The sequence below is a fragment of the Macroventuria anomochaeta genome (genome assembly GCF_010093625.1).
Source record: "Macroventuria anomochaeta strain CBS 525.71 unplaced genomic scaffold BU25scaffold_11, whole genome shotgun sequence".
Taxonomy (NCBI): Eukaryota; Fungi; Ascomycota; class Dothideomycetes; order Pleosporales; family Didymellaceae; genus Macroventuria; species Macroventuria anomochaeta.
In genome coordinates, this window is record NW_022985372.1 from 349,807 (window position 1) to 363,077 (window position 13,271).

Here is a 13,271-nt window from a genome sequence, read left to right on the forward strand (position 1 = left end):
CAGCTCTTCACCAAGACTCTCACTACTTCCCTTCAAAGCCTCGAACGTGAGCTCGATGGCCCAGGAGAAGCCACCCGAGCCGATCGCGATCATTGGCACCGCGTGTCGTCTACCCGGAGGCGCATCAAGCCCTTCGAAACTTTGGCAACTGCTAAAGCACCCTCGAGATCTGCTCAAAGACGTTCCACGCGATCGGTTTCACTGGGAAGGTGTCTACCGACCAGACGGCCGCCATGGATCTGTCAAGACGCACAAAGGCTATTTTCTGGACGAGAACATCCGTGAATTCGACCCGGTTTTCTTCAAACTATCCCCTGCCGAGGCCGAAAACATCGATCCGCAGCACCGACTGCTCCTCGAGAACGTTTATGAGGCCATTGAGTCTGCCGGCCTCTGCCTCGAAGACCTGCAAGGAACCGATGTGGGCGTCTTCGTAGGAATGATGGCGAACGAATACTACGAGAACGCAAATTACGACGTAGATGCATCATGTGGCCAGATCTTGACCACCGGTACTGCCCGCAGCATGGCTGCAAATCGCATCTCGTACACTTTCGACTTTAGAGGTCCTTCATTGTCAGTTGACACAGCATGCTCATCCAGTATGATGGCTGTACACCTCGCAGTGTCTTCCCTGCGGCGCGGCGAATCAACGATCGCCTTCGCTTGTGGGGCGCATCTCATCCTCACGCCTAATTCCTTCAAGTCTTTGAGTCGAATGGGGATGATAAGCGGCGATGGTCGCAGGTACGTTTGCAACAGTCATTGAAAACGACTCATTGATCATGCGCAGCAAAATGTTCGATGAAGCGGCCGACGGCTATGGACGTGGCGAGGGTACAGCAGTGGTGTGCCTAAAACGCCTGGACGCTGCAGTAAGAGATGGCGATCCCATTGAATGCATCATCCGCGAGACGGGAACGAGTCAAGACGGAAGAACGAAGGGCATCACGATGCCGAGCGCGGAGGCGCAGGCTAAGTTGATACGTGAGACCTACGCACGCGCTGGGCTGGTTCCTACTGAGGAAGGCTCACGCCCATCATTTTTTGAGGCGCACGGTAAGATCCATGATTCATCTTGTGGATACCCCTGACACTTGCAGGTACTGGCACCTTTGTCGGAGATCCAATCGAAGCCCAAGCCGTAGAAGCAGCTTTCTTCCCACCTGGCCGAGAGTATGGCGATGACGAGACCTTGTACATTGGCTCAATCAAGACGGTGATTGGTCATACTGAGGGTACAGCAGGGGTTGCAGGCCTTCTTCGAGCAGCTCTCGCCGTGCGGCACGCAACAATTCCTCCCAACCTGCTCTTCCACCGCATGAACCCTAAGGTACTACCTTATAGCAAGCATCTTCACTTGCCTACAGCTTCGATTCGATGGCCCACGTTGTCCAAAGGGTGTCCTCGTCGAGCATCTATCAACAGTTTTGGTAAGTCTTGCAGTTGGATGGGACATAATGCCAGTCTTCGCTGACATATGTTAGGTTTTGGTGGAACCAACGTACACGTCATCATCGAGAGTTACAGTAAACCGCTAAAGAGCATGTTCGCGAGCTCATCGTCTCTCCATTCGGCCGACGTGCCTCTATTCACACCCCTCACATTTTCGGGCGTATCCGAGCGTGCGCTCGCGGCGAATCTTCAAGCGTACATTGCATTCCTTCAGGAACACCGAGCTAGCATTCATCTCCAAGATCTGGCCTGGACTCTACAGTATAGAAGGTCTCAGTTCGATCATCGTTGCGCTATCGTGGCATCCAGCGTAGACGACCTCGAAGCCAGCCTTCGGCAAACCGTTTCGGCAGACGACCGTGAGAAATGCCCTGGCTTCTATGTGTACGACAATCGGCGACCAGAGTCGCAACCTCGAATCATGGGCATTTTCACGGGTCAAGGTGCGCAGTGGGCCACTATGGGCAAAGAGCTTCTTGAACAGTCATCTTGGGCGCGGACGGTCATCGCAAAGCTAGATGACGCGCTTGCTTCTTTACCGGAGGCCGACCGACCGGGTTGGAAGATACAAGAAGAGCTCATGCTTGATAGCAAAAGGTCCCGCATTAACGAAACACTCTTCGCTCAAACCCTTACGACAGCCGTACAAATACTGTTGGTTGATCTTATCTCACTTGCTGGCCTTCGATTCCATACCGTTGTTGGGCATTCTTCCGGCGAGATTGCAGCTGCTTACGCAACGGGTCTGATTAAGGCCAAGGACGCAATCCGCATTGCATACTATCGAGGGCTGCACTCACAGCAAGTCAGCAGCGAAAACGGCGAATCTGGCGGCATGCTTGCCGCAGCTCTATCCGCGGTCCAAGCAGAGGAGTTCTGCTGTCGGCCACAATACGCCGGTCATCTCGTCGTTGCAGCTTTCAACAGCCCTTCTCTTGTAACCATCTCTGGGGACAACACGATGATCACTCGAGCTACAGCTGAGCTCGAAGGCAATGGTATCTTTGTGAGGCGGCTGCAAGTTGACAAGGCCTATCACTCAGAACATATGCGCCCATGCGCCGCTCCTTACTTGCGATCATTGAGGCATCTCCAGATGACAAGCCTCGAATTGAACGAACGTTGTCCGTCATGGTATTCGAGTGTCTTCCCTGGCAAACGTGTCGAAGCTGCCGAGCAGCTGGGACTTGCATACTGGATTCAAAACCTGCTATCTCCTGTTCACTTTTCATCTGCTGTTGACACTGCCGTTTCGCAGAAGGGCGTTCCTAATCTGATCCTCGAGATTGGACCCCATCCCACGCTGGAAAAAGCAGTCCGTCAAATTTTTGGCGTAGACACTTCGACTGTCATCAATTATACCGCCCTACTCAGACGTGGAATTGGCGCTGTCAAGTCGTGTGCGGAGGCACTTGGCTATGTCTGGACAAAGTTTGGCAGAGATGCTGTGGATTTTGCCAGTTTTGATGCTGTTTTGTCAAACCACATGACATTGCCGAAGCAGTTGAAAGATCTCCCGGCGTACCCCTGGCAGCATGATGGCGAGTATTGGTGGGAGAACCGTTTCCTGCGAAAGCGATACCAGTCGACCATGCCACCAATTGAACTTCTTGGTGAGGAGTGGGAGATAGGGGCATCTCACGAGTCAAAGTGGCGCTCCTTCCTTGATCCTCAGGAGATACCTTGGCTACTCAAGCACCGACTGAATGGTGTCGCTGTTCTCCCAGGCGCAGCTTACGTCGCCATGGCGTCCACTGCTGCTCGACGCATTTTCAAGGACCAAGTCATTATCATGATCGAGATTCAAGACCTTCGATTCGATCTTCCAATCGTGTTTCCGGACGAGAACACTTCCATCGAAACTGTCCTTACCATCGTCAAGATCGATCGATCCCAGAATGATGCCCACGCAGAGTTCTACGTCGACTTCTGTAGTCATCCACGCAACGACGAGCTCATGACTGCAGCAGGAGGGCGAATTTACGTACGCTTCGGGTTCGATGCTGACAGGGCTTCCCCCGAGGCTCTGCAATGTCCATCGAATCTGACCACTGTCGACCGTGACTACTTCTACCGGGCTCTCTCAGAAGCTGGCTATGGTTACTCTGGACAGTTCAAAGCAATTAAAGATATTCAGCGCAGGATCGACTTCGCTACTGGCGAAATCGCTGCGCCTTATAGCGATCTCCTCATCCACCCTGCAACGTTAGATGGCCTCTTCCAAGCGTCTTTTGCAGCCGAGAACTATCCAGCTGATTCTGCGATGCCAAACTTTCGTGTCCCTGCTTGCATCAGATCGATCAAAGTCTTCCCCACACGATGCGAGGAGACTTTCCAGACCAGATGTCCTCTCGTGTCTGGAGCCCTGACCTCTTCGCCGGAATCCGCTGTGGGATCCGGAACCGCCGTAGGTACAATTGGAAAGTCTTCCAAACAGCCAACTATTCCGATACGATTCGATGTCCACAGGACCGCTTTCTTCGAGTATGCAGGAGCGATTGGGCGCTCATCCGAGGCGGGTATCCTGTGCCAAATGGAGGGTCTCGTTACAGTACCTTTCCGTCTCTCGACAGCTGAAGATGATCTCACCATGTTTCGAGAGGTCACATGGATCCCAGAGCATCCGCATCACCTATTGCAGGACAACTGTGCGTCAGACCCACGCACACAAGATGTTGATCTTGCGCTTGCATGCCAGCGAGTAGCTTTCTACTATCTTCGACAACTTCTCGACTATGCAGTCCCTTCACTCGGGCAGCAAGCGTCACCAGTCTTACATCTCATCGAATTCGCACGATTGACAGTCGTTGATGCTTTGCTTGGCAGACACTCTTCAATCCAGGCAAGATGGCTAAAAGATGACAAGGAGACCATAGACGCGATTATGGCCCATCATGCAAACTCGGTGGACCTACAGTGCATTGAGCTAATGGGTACTGCTTATCCTTCAATCATGGCTGGCAGAGAGACTGCAGTTGACGTTCTTTTTCGAGAAGATCATCTGCACCGATTTTATCGTGACGCCCTTGGGCTCCCAGAGACGAATCGAGTTCTCTCTAGCTTCGTTGCAGCCTTGACTAGTCAGTCTCCTGATGCACGAATCCTCGAAGTCGGTGCCGGGACAGGTGCTTCAAGTGAGGCAATCTTGTCTTCGACAATCTGCGCACAATACGTCTTTACCGATGTGTCTTCCGCATTCTTTGGTCCGGCTAAGGAGAAGTTGAAGCGCTACCATGACACAGTCAGCTATCAAATATTCGACATGGAACGAGATCCTCTCGAGCAAGGCTTTGGCACCGAGTCATTTGACGTTGTCATTGCATCGAACGTGCTACATGCCTCGAGCGATGTCAAAGCAGTGCTACGACATATACGTTCACTTCTGCGACCTGGTGGCCACCTTGTTTGCGTCGAACTTGCCGATGGACATTTGCTAAGCAACACTGTTATCATGGGCGGCCTACAAGGTTGGTGGCTAGGGCACGGTAAAGATCGTTTCTGGACACCTGCCCTATCCGAAAGTCGATGGAGTGCTTATCTGAAAGCAACAGGCTTCTCAGGGTTCGACTGCATCACGCCGGCTGCGGACCTGATAGTACGTCCATACCGCATCTTCTACTCACAAGCGATGGATGAGCGAGTGCAATTGCTACGCGATCCATTGCACTTCTGCAGGGACCGAAAAGAGGAATCCTTGTTGGTCATCGGAGACGAACCGATCGACAATCCTGGTCTAGTCGCCCAGATTGTGTCCCTCCTTTCGCCATTCTTTGGGCAAGTGCAGCGACTGAAGAGCCTAGATGGTGTTAGCAAGTGCAGCACTGTGCCACACACCGTCCTCTCGCTTGCCGAACTAACACAGCCTTTGTTCAAGAGCATTACTGCGCGAGGTTGGTGTGCTCTTCAAGCCCTTCTCGGCCAGACCTCGAACGTGACCTGGATCACGTCACGATCTACCTTGCCAGAGGTTGTCTCTGACTGCTACTCCAATATGACAGTTGGTCTAATGCGGACGGTCCGGAACGAGCTACCTCACCTCAATATCTCGGTCGTTGATATCGAAGGTGCTGATCGAGTCACGGCCGAATATCTTGCCAATGCAGTACTTCGACAGTACTTGGCTTGCCATTGGGAGTCGACGGGCACTCTCGGGAATCTCAAATATACCCAACATACGGAGATGAGCCTAAGGGAGGGTGTTACCTATGTGCCCAGCATTCGGCTGTCCTTACAGTCCAACGACAGGTACAATTCTCGCCATCGAAAGATACAAGAGCATCTAAACCCTTGTAACCGGCCGATCGAGGTTGAATATAAGCGTTCGATCGCACAGTACGTGCTTCGTGGCGTACCGCAAGCGCCGTCTCGACTCAACATGGAACCGACTGTATTGGTGACAGTCCATCTCTCTACCCTGTTCGCAATCAGGATCAAGCATGTTGGTTCTTACTTCCTCAACGTTGGCATTAGCCAAAATGGTGCAAGAGTCGTCGCGCTTTCTGATGCTTGCCGCTCAAGGCTCGAAGTACCTCAGAAGCTGGTGTTCATAGGCCACGCTATACAACAAAGCGAAGAAGATCACTTGCGGCATGTCTCCGCGCACTTTGTTGCTGAACGCGTGGTGGGCTCATCTCGCTGCACTGGCACTATCGTGGTCCTGGTCGCCGATCCGCTTTGGATGTCCACCATCCATGCGAAAGCTGCAAAGCATGGAAAAAGGATCCTCTTCATAACGAGCCAATCAACGTTCGAGCAGGATCGAGCTACCTTTGTGCATCACAACAGCCTGGACCTCAGTGTACGACAAAAGCTCCCAGTCGATGCCTCGCTCATTGCCAACGCGTCAACATATCATGATGACGAGGTACTCTTCAATCGTGTATGCTCCGTGCTACGTCGCACTGGCGTGAAGACTCGCAACAACGATGCATTCTTCGAAAGGAAGTCGACCGGCGATGCCTCTGGCCGCGGTCTTGGACGATGTCACATTACTGCTGGGACATACTTGAACACGATGACAACAATGTCCACAGACAAAGTTACACCAGCTAGCGTTGTGGATCCTCAGACTGCCGCTGAACACCTCACTCATGGCCCTTCTACTTTGGTCGACTGGACTGTGAATAAGACAGTGCCGGTCACAATTCTGCCAGCGACTAAAGACGTGAGATTCAATCCTGAAAAGACCTATCTCATTATCGGCAGTAGCGACATCGCTCGTGCTCTGTGTGAATGGATGATCGATAGTGGCGCAAGATTCATCGTTGTTGCCAGCCGGAATCCTGACCATGCTCAGGACTGGGCCCGAGGCCTGGCCTTGAAGGGCGCTTCTGTACGCATCGTGTCCGTGGACGTAACAGACAGGACCTCGGTTCGCAGATTCTTGGCTTCAGCACGAGATGGCGCTGTTGGTCGAGAAAGCATGCCACCCATTGCTGGTGTGATGCATCTTGCGCTTGTGCTCCGCGATGCTGCGTTTAACAACATGACACACGAAGATCTCAAAATTGTGACCGATGTCAAAGCAAATGGTAGCCTTATCTTGCACGATGAGCTGAAAGATGAGAATCTGGATTTCTTCATCATGACTTCCAGCATCTCATACATTGCGGGTAACCGCGGCCAAGCCAACTATGCTGCGGGCAACGCCTTCATGGTTGGCCTTGCAAAGTACAGACGCTCTTTAGGACTGCCTGCATCGGTAGTACATCTCGGCCACGTCAGCGGCATCGGCTACGTCCAGCGCAATGCCAACGACGAGACACCTTTAAGAAGCATCACAGAGCTCCGCAAGACTGGTCTGTACCCCATCTCCGAGCGAGACCTTCATCATATCTTCGCAGAAGCCGTCCTTGCAAGCCCTTCAAACTCAGGTACCGGACCTGAGATCATTACTGGCATCAGAAATGTGGACCCTGAAGTGCTGGAGCAGTGCACATGGGCAAATGCTCCAATGTTCGCACATCTCATGACCAAACCCAGTCGTGCGAATACCTACTCGGCACCTGAACGCCAGGCATCACACCGTCGGCAATTAAGCAAACAACTGGCCGCGCCATCAGCCTCCTCTCCTGATGAGATTCGCGCCATTGTGACGGAAGCACTGTCACGCAAGCTCGGCGTTCTGCTTCAGATGGACAAGATTGACGAGAATCGAAGCTTGCTAGATCTAGGCATCGACTCGCTCGTCGCGGCAGAGATCGGCAGCTGGGCGAGGAAAGAGCTCAGAGTGCAGATTCCAAACTCACTTATCTTTGGTGGAGCGAGCATGAAGGAGGTCGTTGATGTGGCGGTCAGGCATCTGGACCGAGGTTGGGTGAGATTGAAGGGCTCCATGGTGGGTGATGCCAACGGAAATTCAGCGCGAGGAAGTGTTGAAGGCCCTGGTGATGAGTGACACGAAGGCGGGACCAGCCGTTTCCCGGAAGCGTACGGACGGTGAGGTTATGGGTTTCCTTAGCTGTTTGCGTTTCCTTTTGACTTGTCTACTTCTCGCACAGCGGACACTGGCGGTGTCTGCTTTGCTCTCTTGGAATGACTCCATATATCATCTCTCACCTCGTCACTTCTTTTCCCTCTCACCGCTGCGCACGTGATCTAGCCCACTTGCGCCTTCTAAAGTTCCCAAGGCAAAGAGTCCCAAGGTCATCGTACTGTATTCGGCGTTCAGCAACTGCAGTGCCAAAGTCTTCTTTTGCACTTACCCTGTTCTTCAGAACGTCTGTAGCGTACACATTGCGGCTCGCGGCACTGTACGCCCACATGTAATGTTTCGCAACCACCAGGCATCTTCACCTCACCGCGCGATGTCACCATGGCGAAGCGCACAGACAGCCGCGCGCACTCAGAAAACTCTTCTGACGAACGCAATGTTGACTACATCCATTTTCCACTGTTGTACTATACCCACTGTTGGAGACTGCGATGGCAGATCCCAAGATCAAGAGGGAGAAAAGCTTAGGGCGGCCGCTCTCAGCCATACCTTCGAAGCGTGGAGGAATGATAGCAATGCTATTCGCAGCTCCATCATCTGGCCGCCATAGCGATGACGATGCAAGATTCCCTCCACCGAAGCTCTCGCCGCGAACCAGATCGTCGAACGTACCTCGCGATACGCACAAGCAGCCTCCTCCGGCGAAGATCAAGACAGAGCCCGCCGACCAGAACCATGCCGTTGCCGCCCTACCCGTACCAGCCACACATCGTGAGCTTTCGCCACGCAGTGATAGGGTTAGAGGGGTTCCTGTGGCGGGCGGTAGCGCAGGTGCTCAAAAACTGCCAGTCGCATCGTGGCTTTCATCTCGTCCAATTTCGGCCCTGGCAACAGAACAACAAACAGTGGTTCCCACCAAAACACGCCCAAATCACCACTTTTTGGCCAGCAACAGCCTGACGCAACTGAACCGCTTTTTGGGTACGCGCAGCGTTCGACCAACGTATACAAGTCGCATTGCGCGCACTGCAAGGATGGAAGGTTTCGACTTTCAAGACGACAACGCAGCGGGGTTTGGTGCGCAGATGGACATGAATGCTCTGAGCGCCTACACGGGAGCGCATGGTAGGTATTAAATTGATATTTGCACTGCATGCAGGCTACAGTGACAGGGCAGCAACTGAGAATGAGCAGATCAAGTCGCCGACATGGTGACAATCCCGGGTGTCGACTACCCATACCAGCAAAATTATGTGCAAATGCTCCAAAACACCAACCTGAGAAACCAGCAACACCGTCAGTAACTCATCCTTGAAATGCACACTGCCCGCTAACAAACATAGTGGAGAGGCAGCATGGTGCTATCACCGAGCTTGTTGGATTCAATCATAATATGCACTCAGCCATGCACAAGCTCGATGCACGCGTCGCTCAGCTCGAGCGCGACGTTGCGTACTTCCAGACACTGGCAGCCTTGAACGCAGCTACCGGAACGCAACCAGCTTCATCAGCAGATGGCGACGCTGTGCCCGATGGTGACAACCCAAGTCCTTCCCCTGCGCAGATTGCCGCCAAGATCACCGCCAAAACGTCCACGAAGCGCCCAGTGGCTGATGCATTCGCCGCTGAAGGCGTTACCATGCCTGGACGTACAAAGTACCGCAAGAAACTTGAAGTCAAAATTCCCAGCAAAGCAACTGGACAAGCTCCCGGCGTTGGTTTGCCCACTCCAATGCCTTCAGTAAGCGAACCACCAAGCCAGCACGCGACTCAACTGACATCGCGCAGGCCCTTCAGACAGCGCCTCCGTCGGCTCTAGGACCCTCGTTCCCAGCCACTCCCCGCACACCATACACGCCCGGCAGAATCGGTCCCCCAGACTCATACAAGAGGACCACCACCTCCATCAACAAGAGGGATATCCACAACCTTAACAAATCGATACCTCCTGCAAACGTACAACTGCCTATGGTACCCCTGACTGATACCGAGGTCATTGTGTACTTCTTCAACTCCCTCTCAAGGCCTATCGTTTCCCTTCGACTATACGCACGCGGCTGGGGCCCCGCGTCTATTGTTCAGGCTCTCAACGATCACCGCGAAGTCGAGCCGCCCTATCTGCGCAACACCTGTTCTGTCAAGTGCACCACAGCTATCAAGAACGGCAAGAAGCTATATGGCGATGAGTGGGAAGCGGAGAATCGTGCCGTACTTGCGGAAGCAGAGGACTGCAGGGCCACTGACCTTATTCGCGCAGATGAGTACGACACTGTTGACTACTATGTACGCGCATTGGGCGTCAATCTCAAACAGCACCCCACTGGCGCGGACGCTGGAATCTTCACTGCTTGTGTGAGATATTGTATCGAGAACCAAGCATCGTACACTATGTCGAACGTGTACCAGCTCGCTATCGACTTGCAGGACGGCAATAACCCTCAGCACCCGGCTTCCCCGGCCCCTTCCGATGTAGCTCCTATACCTCAGACCCCTGGATGCCCTCAAGGAGATGAGACTGAGGATGAGTGGACCGGGGATGAAGCTGCTTGTTCTCCATTGGCTGAGCGCAAGTCCCATATTGTGCAATCTGCTGGAAGCACCGGCTTTACAGCTGTCAATGCGCCCTATGAGCAGAATGATGAAGACGACGAGTAAGGTGGCGACATGTCCGCAGGTTCTGGCTAAGAGTGCATCGACCAAAATACTGAGGCTTAGAGAGCCATAGAGAAACGGAGAAAGATGACACGTGTCGCGATCGAAGCAGACAAAGTGTGTGTTAGCTCAGAAGCGTCTGATGGGAAGGAAGCATGATGCCACGATACGAAGAGCAGAAAAGTTTGTAAATCTGACGATACCCGGTAATCTGTAGATAGATCAAAGAACATCCAAATGTAGTAAATCGAATCAGATTAGATCTGATTCCAGAATCTCGCAGTCTTCCAACTGCTTGCTGGTATGCGAAACGGCCATTTGGTGATGGTCCTGATTGCATCTTGCCATCATGGCAACAGTGCATGGCAAGAGCGGTCCAAACAAAAGCACAGCCTTGTGCTTGCTCAGCACGCAGAGATGCGTCCGCTCTCTCAACGCTTTCACCCTGCATTCGCAGTACCTTCATTGCTACATTCGTTGTTCACCGTCAATATTCACCGCGATGCTAGCTAACTTCACCTGCCCTCCGCCGATTAGGCGCCCTCGTTGGCGGCACGCTCATCACTCCTATCTCAACGCACATCATTTTCTATCGCACACTAACTTAAGCAGACGTAATTGTATCCAACGAATACTTTCTCAACTTTCCCAAATATATCACACATTGAAAGCGCAATGCAGGACGCATATCCTCACAATACGATGGTGTCTTCGCAGCACAACGGCTTCTCTTCGCGAGCAGCGTCATGCGGCATCTCCGCCTTGCTCATGGCGTCCTTCGACCCCAATACATGCTCAAGCCAGAACGCCCAAAACACGTTGTTTGCGCCGTCGCAAGCCACCAGCTTCAACCCGTTCGCGGGCGCACAACCCGGTTCACCTGCTCGCTTCTGCCAGACGCAGCCATTTGCCTCCAAGCAGCTCAACACCAATCTGTTGCAGCAACATCACTATCAACAGCAATGCCAGCAACGGGTACAGGAGCAAACACCACGTGAGACATATGTTGGGCATCATCAGCCACAGAGGGCAAACATGGGCCAGCAACGTTGCTATCACCAGATGCAAACCCATGCTTCAACTCGACAAAACCATCAACACCAGCATGCTGTCAGCTTTCAATCTCAGCAAATGGTGCAGCAGCAGCAACGATATAAATCCCCCGGGTATGCACCTCCCTCGCCTGCACTGACGCCACAGCAAACGCCCAAGCAAACGTCAGAAGACGCGAATGTCAAGTTCAAGCCATTGAGTGCAACTCATCCTCAAGTTCAGAAACCGATGGCCTTTGATTTCATCAACACAATGCAGCAGTTTACTCAGCAATCTTGCAGACCGGAAACTCCTCAACGTCTAGATGCGGCTACCTCCTTACCCTCCCCACGGATCACGCCAACCAAGCGTATTCATACCCCACAGGTCATCACACTAGCTCCCGCTATACCGCAACCTCAGCAGAAGACATTAGCGTCTGTACATCCCGATACAGCATGTCGTAACGAGATAGCCGAACGTGTGCGCCTAGAGAGGGAGCGAAAACAACGAGCTGAACAATATGCGAAGCGACGGGACGAACTGAGGAAAGATACTAGCGCCATATACCACTGCTACAGCGAGGTCCTCGAATGTTTCCCTCTCAGTCGCGGTGAACGTCCGAGCCCATACCTCGCCGGTCTACTCGCGAACCAGCCCATACCGGCAGAACCGACTAGTGATCGAGGTCTCGCCATACAGTATGCGAAGCAAAATTGGCAGAGTTACTGGGAGCTGAAAGACTTGGACTACGTTGTGGACAAAGCGAAGAAGGACATTGAGAAGAAAGTGGAAGAGCGGAGGCAGACGATGAGTGATGCAGCAACCGCACCTAGGCGCTAGATGCATGAGGCAGAATATATGATTGTGGCGTTTCCGCTGTGTGCGGACTTGGGGCATACGATCTTGGATAGGAAGCTGAAGGATTCCAAACATAGGCTGTAGATGTTGGGCTTCAAATGCGCTCTGCGCCTGAGAAGTACTGCAAGAAAGCCTCTCACTGATGGAAATGGTGCGAGCAAGCTGTATCACTTTATCAAAGGGGCTAAGTAGTAATCACAGTGAATGCATTCTATCATCATGTCTTCCCGTCATCAACCACCGTGGGGGTGTTTAGAGGTATCTCGAGCCACTCCATCTTAAATTCGTTATTCTCACCCGGCAACTTGAACCTCCTCCCTTCCGCCCTATTCCTTTTCACCTCTTTCGAATTGCGGCGACATGGGCCCAAGATGCATCCCGGGAGGGCTTTAGAGCGCTTTTGAGAATACTTTGCACCCTTGCCTCCCACTGCTACACCAACAACGCTATCCCCTGACTGACCTGCAAAGCGACACAGGCCTGACTATCTCCATGCGCGGCCTACACCTCTGCCACTGCCTCCTCTTCTTCCAACACCTTATTCTTGGACTTCTTGGCCCTCTTAGCCTTAGGCTGCTGACTGCCTCCAGCCTCGGACTTCGACTGCGCTTTCCGCTTGGGCGCGGTCGTAGGCGCAGGGGCAGGTGCATGCGCGGACGTGGACGCCTCAGTGCGCTGATTACCTCCAGAACCCCTCGGGGCGTAGCCTTTTTTGGCGAGGAGTGGTTTGCCGTTCTCGTCCTTTTGATACTTGCATGACCGTCCGGGCTTGCCAGTTCTTGTGGTAGGGACGTATCCAATTGAGACCGTGGAAGCTGTCAGGTTGTTGCTTTATGTG

General features: G+C 52.9%; 3 protein-coding genes across 3 annotated transcripts; all 3 read left to right on the forward strand.

The window, feature by feature from the left end:
* Positions 1-55: 55 nt before the first annotated feature.
* Positions 56-8,011, forward strand: BU25DRAFT_390033 (uncharacterized protein; the record flags this gene model as incomplete). Its single annotated transcript, XM_033704547.1, has 6 exons — positions 56-421; positions 464-747; positions 794-1,059; positions 1,104-1,433; positions 1,488-3,760; positions 3,893-8,011. The coding sequence occupies 6 exons, from the start codon at positions 56-58 to the stop codon at positions 7,850-7,852; spliced, it is 7,479 nt and encodes a 2,492-aa protein (XP_033563215.1). The 3' UTR covers positions 7,853-8,011.
* Positions 8,012-8,379: 368 nt separating this feature from the next.
* Positions 8,380-10,543, forward strand: BU25DRAFT_457280 (uncharacterized protein; the record flags this gene model as incomplete). Its single annotated transcript, XM_033710100.1, has 4 exons — positions 8,380-9,013; positions 9,083-9,184; positions 9,232-9,629; positions 9,677-10,543. 4 exons carry the CDS (start codon positions 8,380-8,382, stop codon positions 10,541-10,543), a joined length of 2,001 nt encoding a protein of 666 aa, XP_033563216.1.
* A 672-nt stretch (positions 10,544-11,215) lies between these two features.
* Positions 11,216-12,415, forward strand: BU25DRAFT_420444 (uncharacterized protein; the record flags this gene model as incomplete). The annotated part of the gene is made up of 1 exon (XM_033708016.1): positions 11,216-12,415. One exon carries the CDS (start codon positions 11,216-11,218, stop codon positions 12,413-12,415), a length of 1,200 nt encoding a protein of 399 aa, XP_033563217.1.
* Between the last annotated feature and the right edge of the window lie 856 nt (positions 12,416-13,271).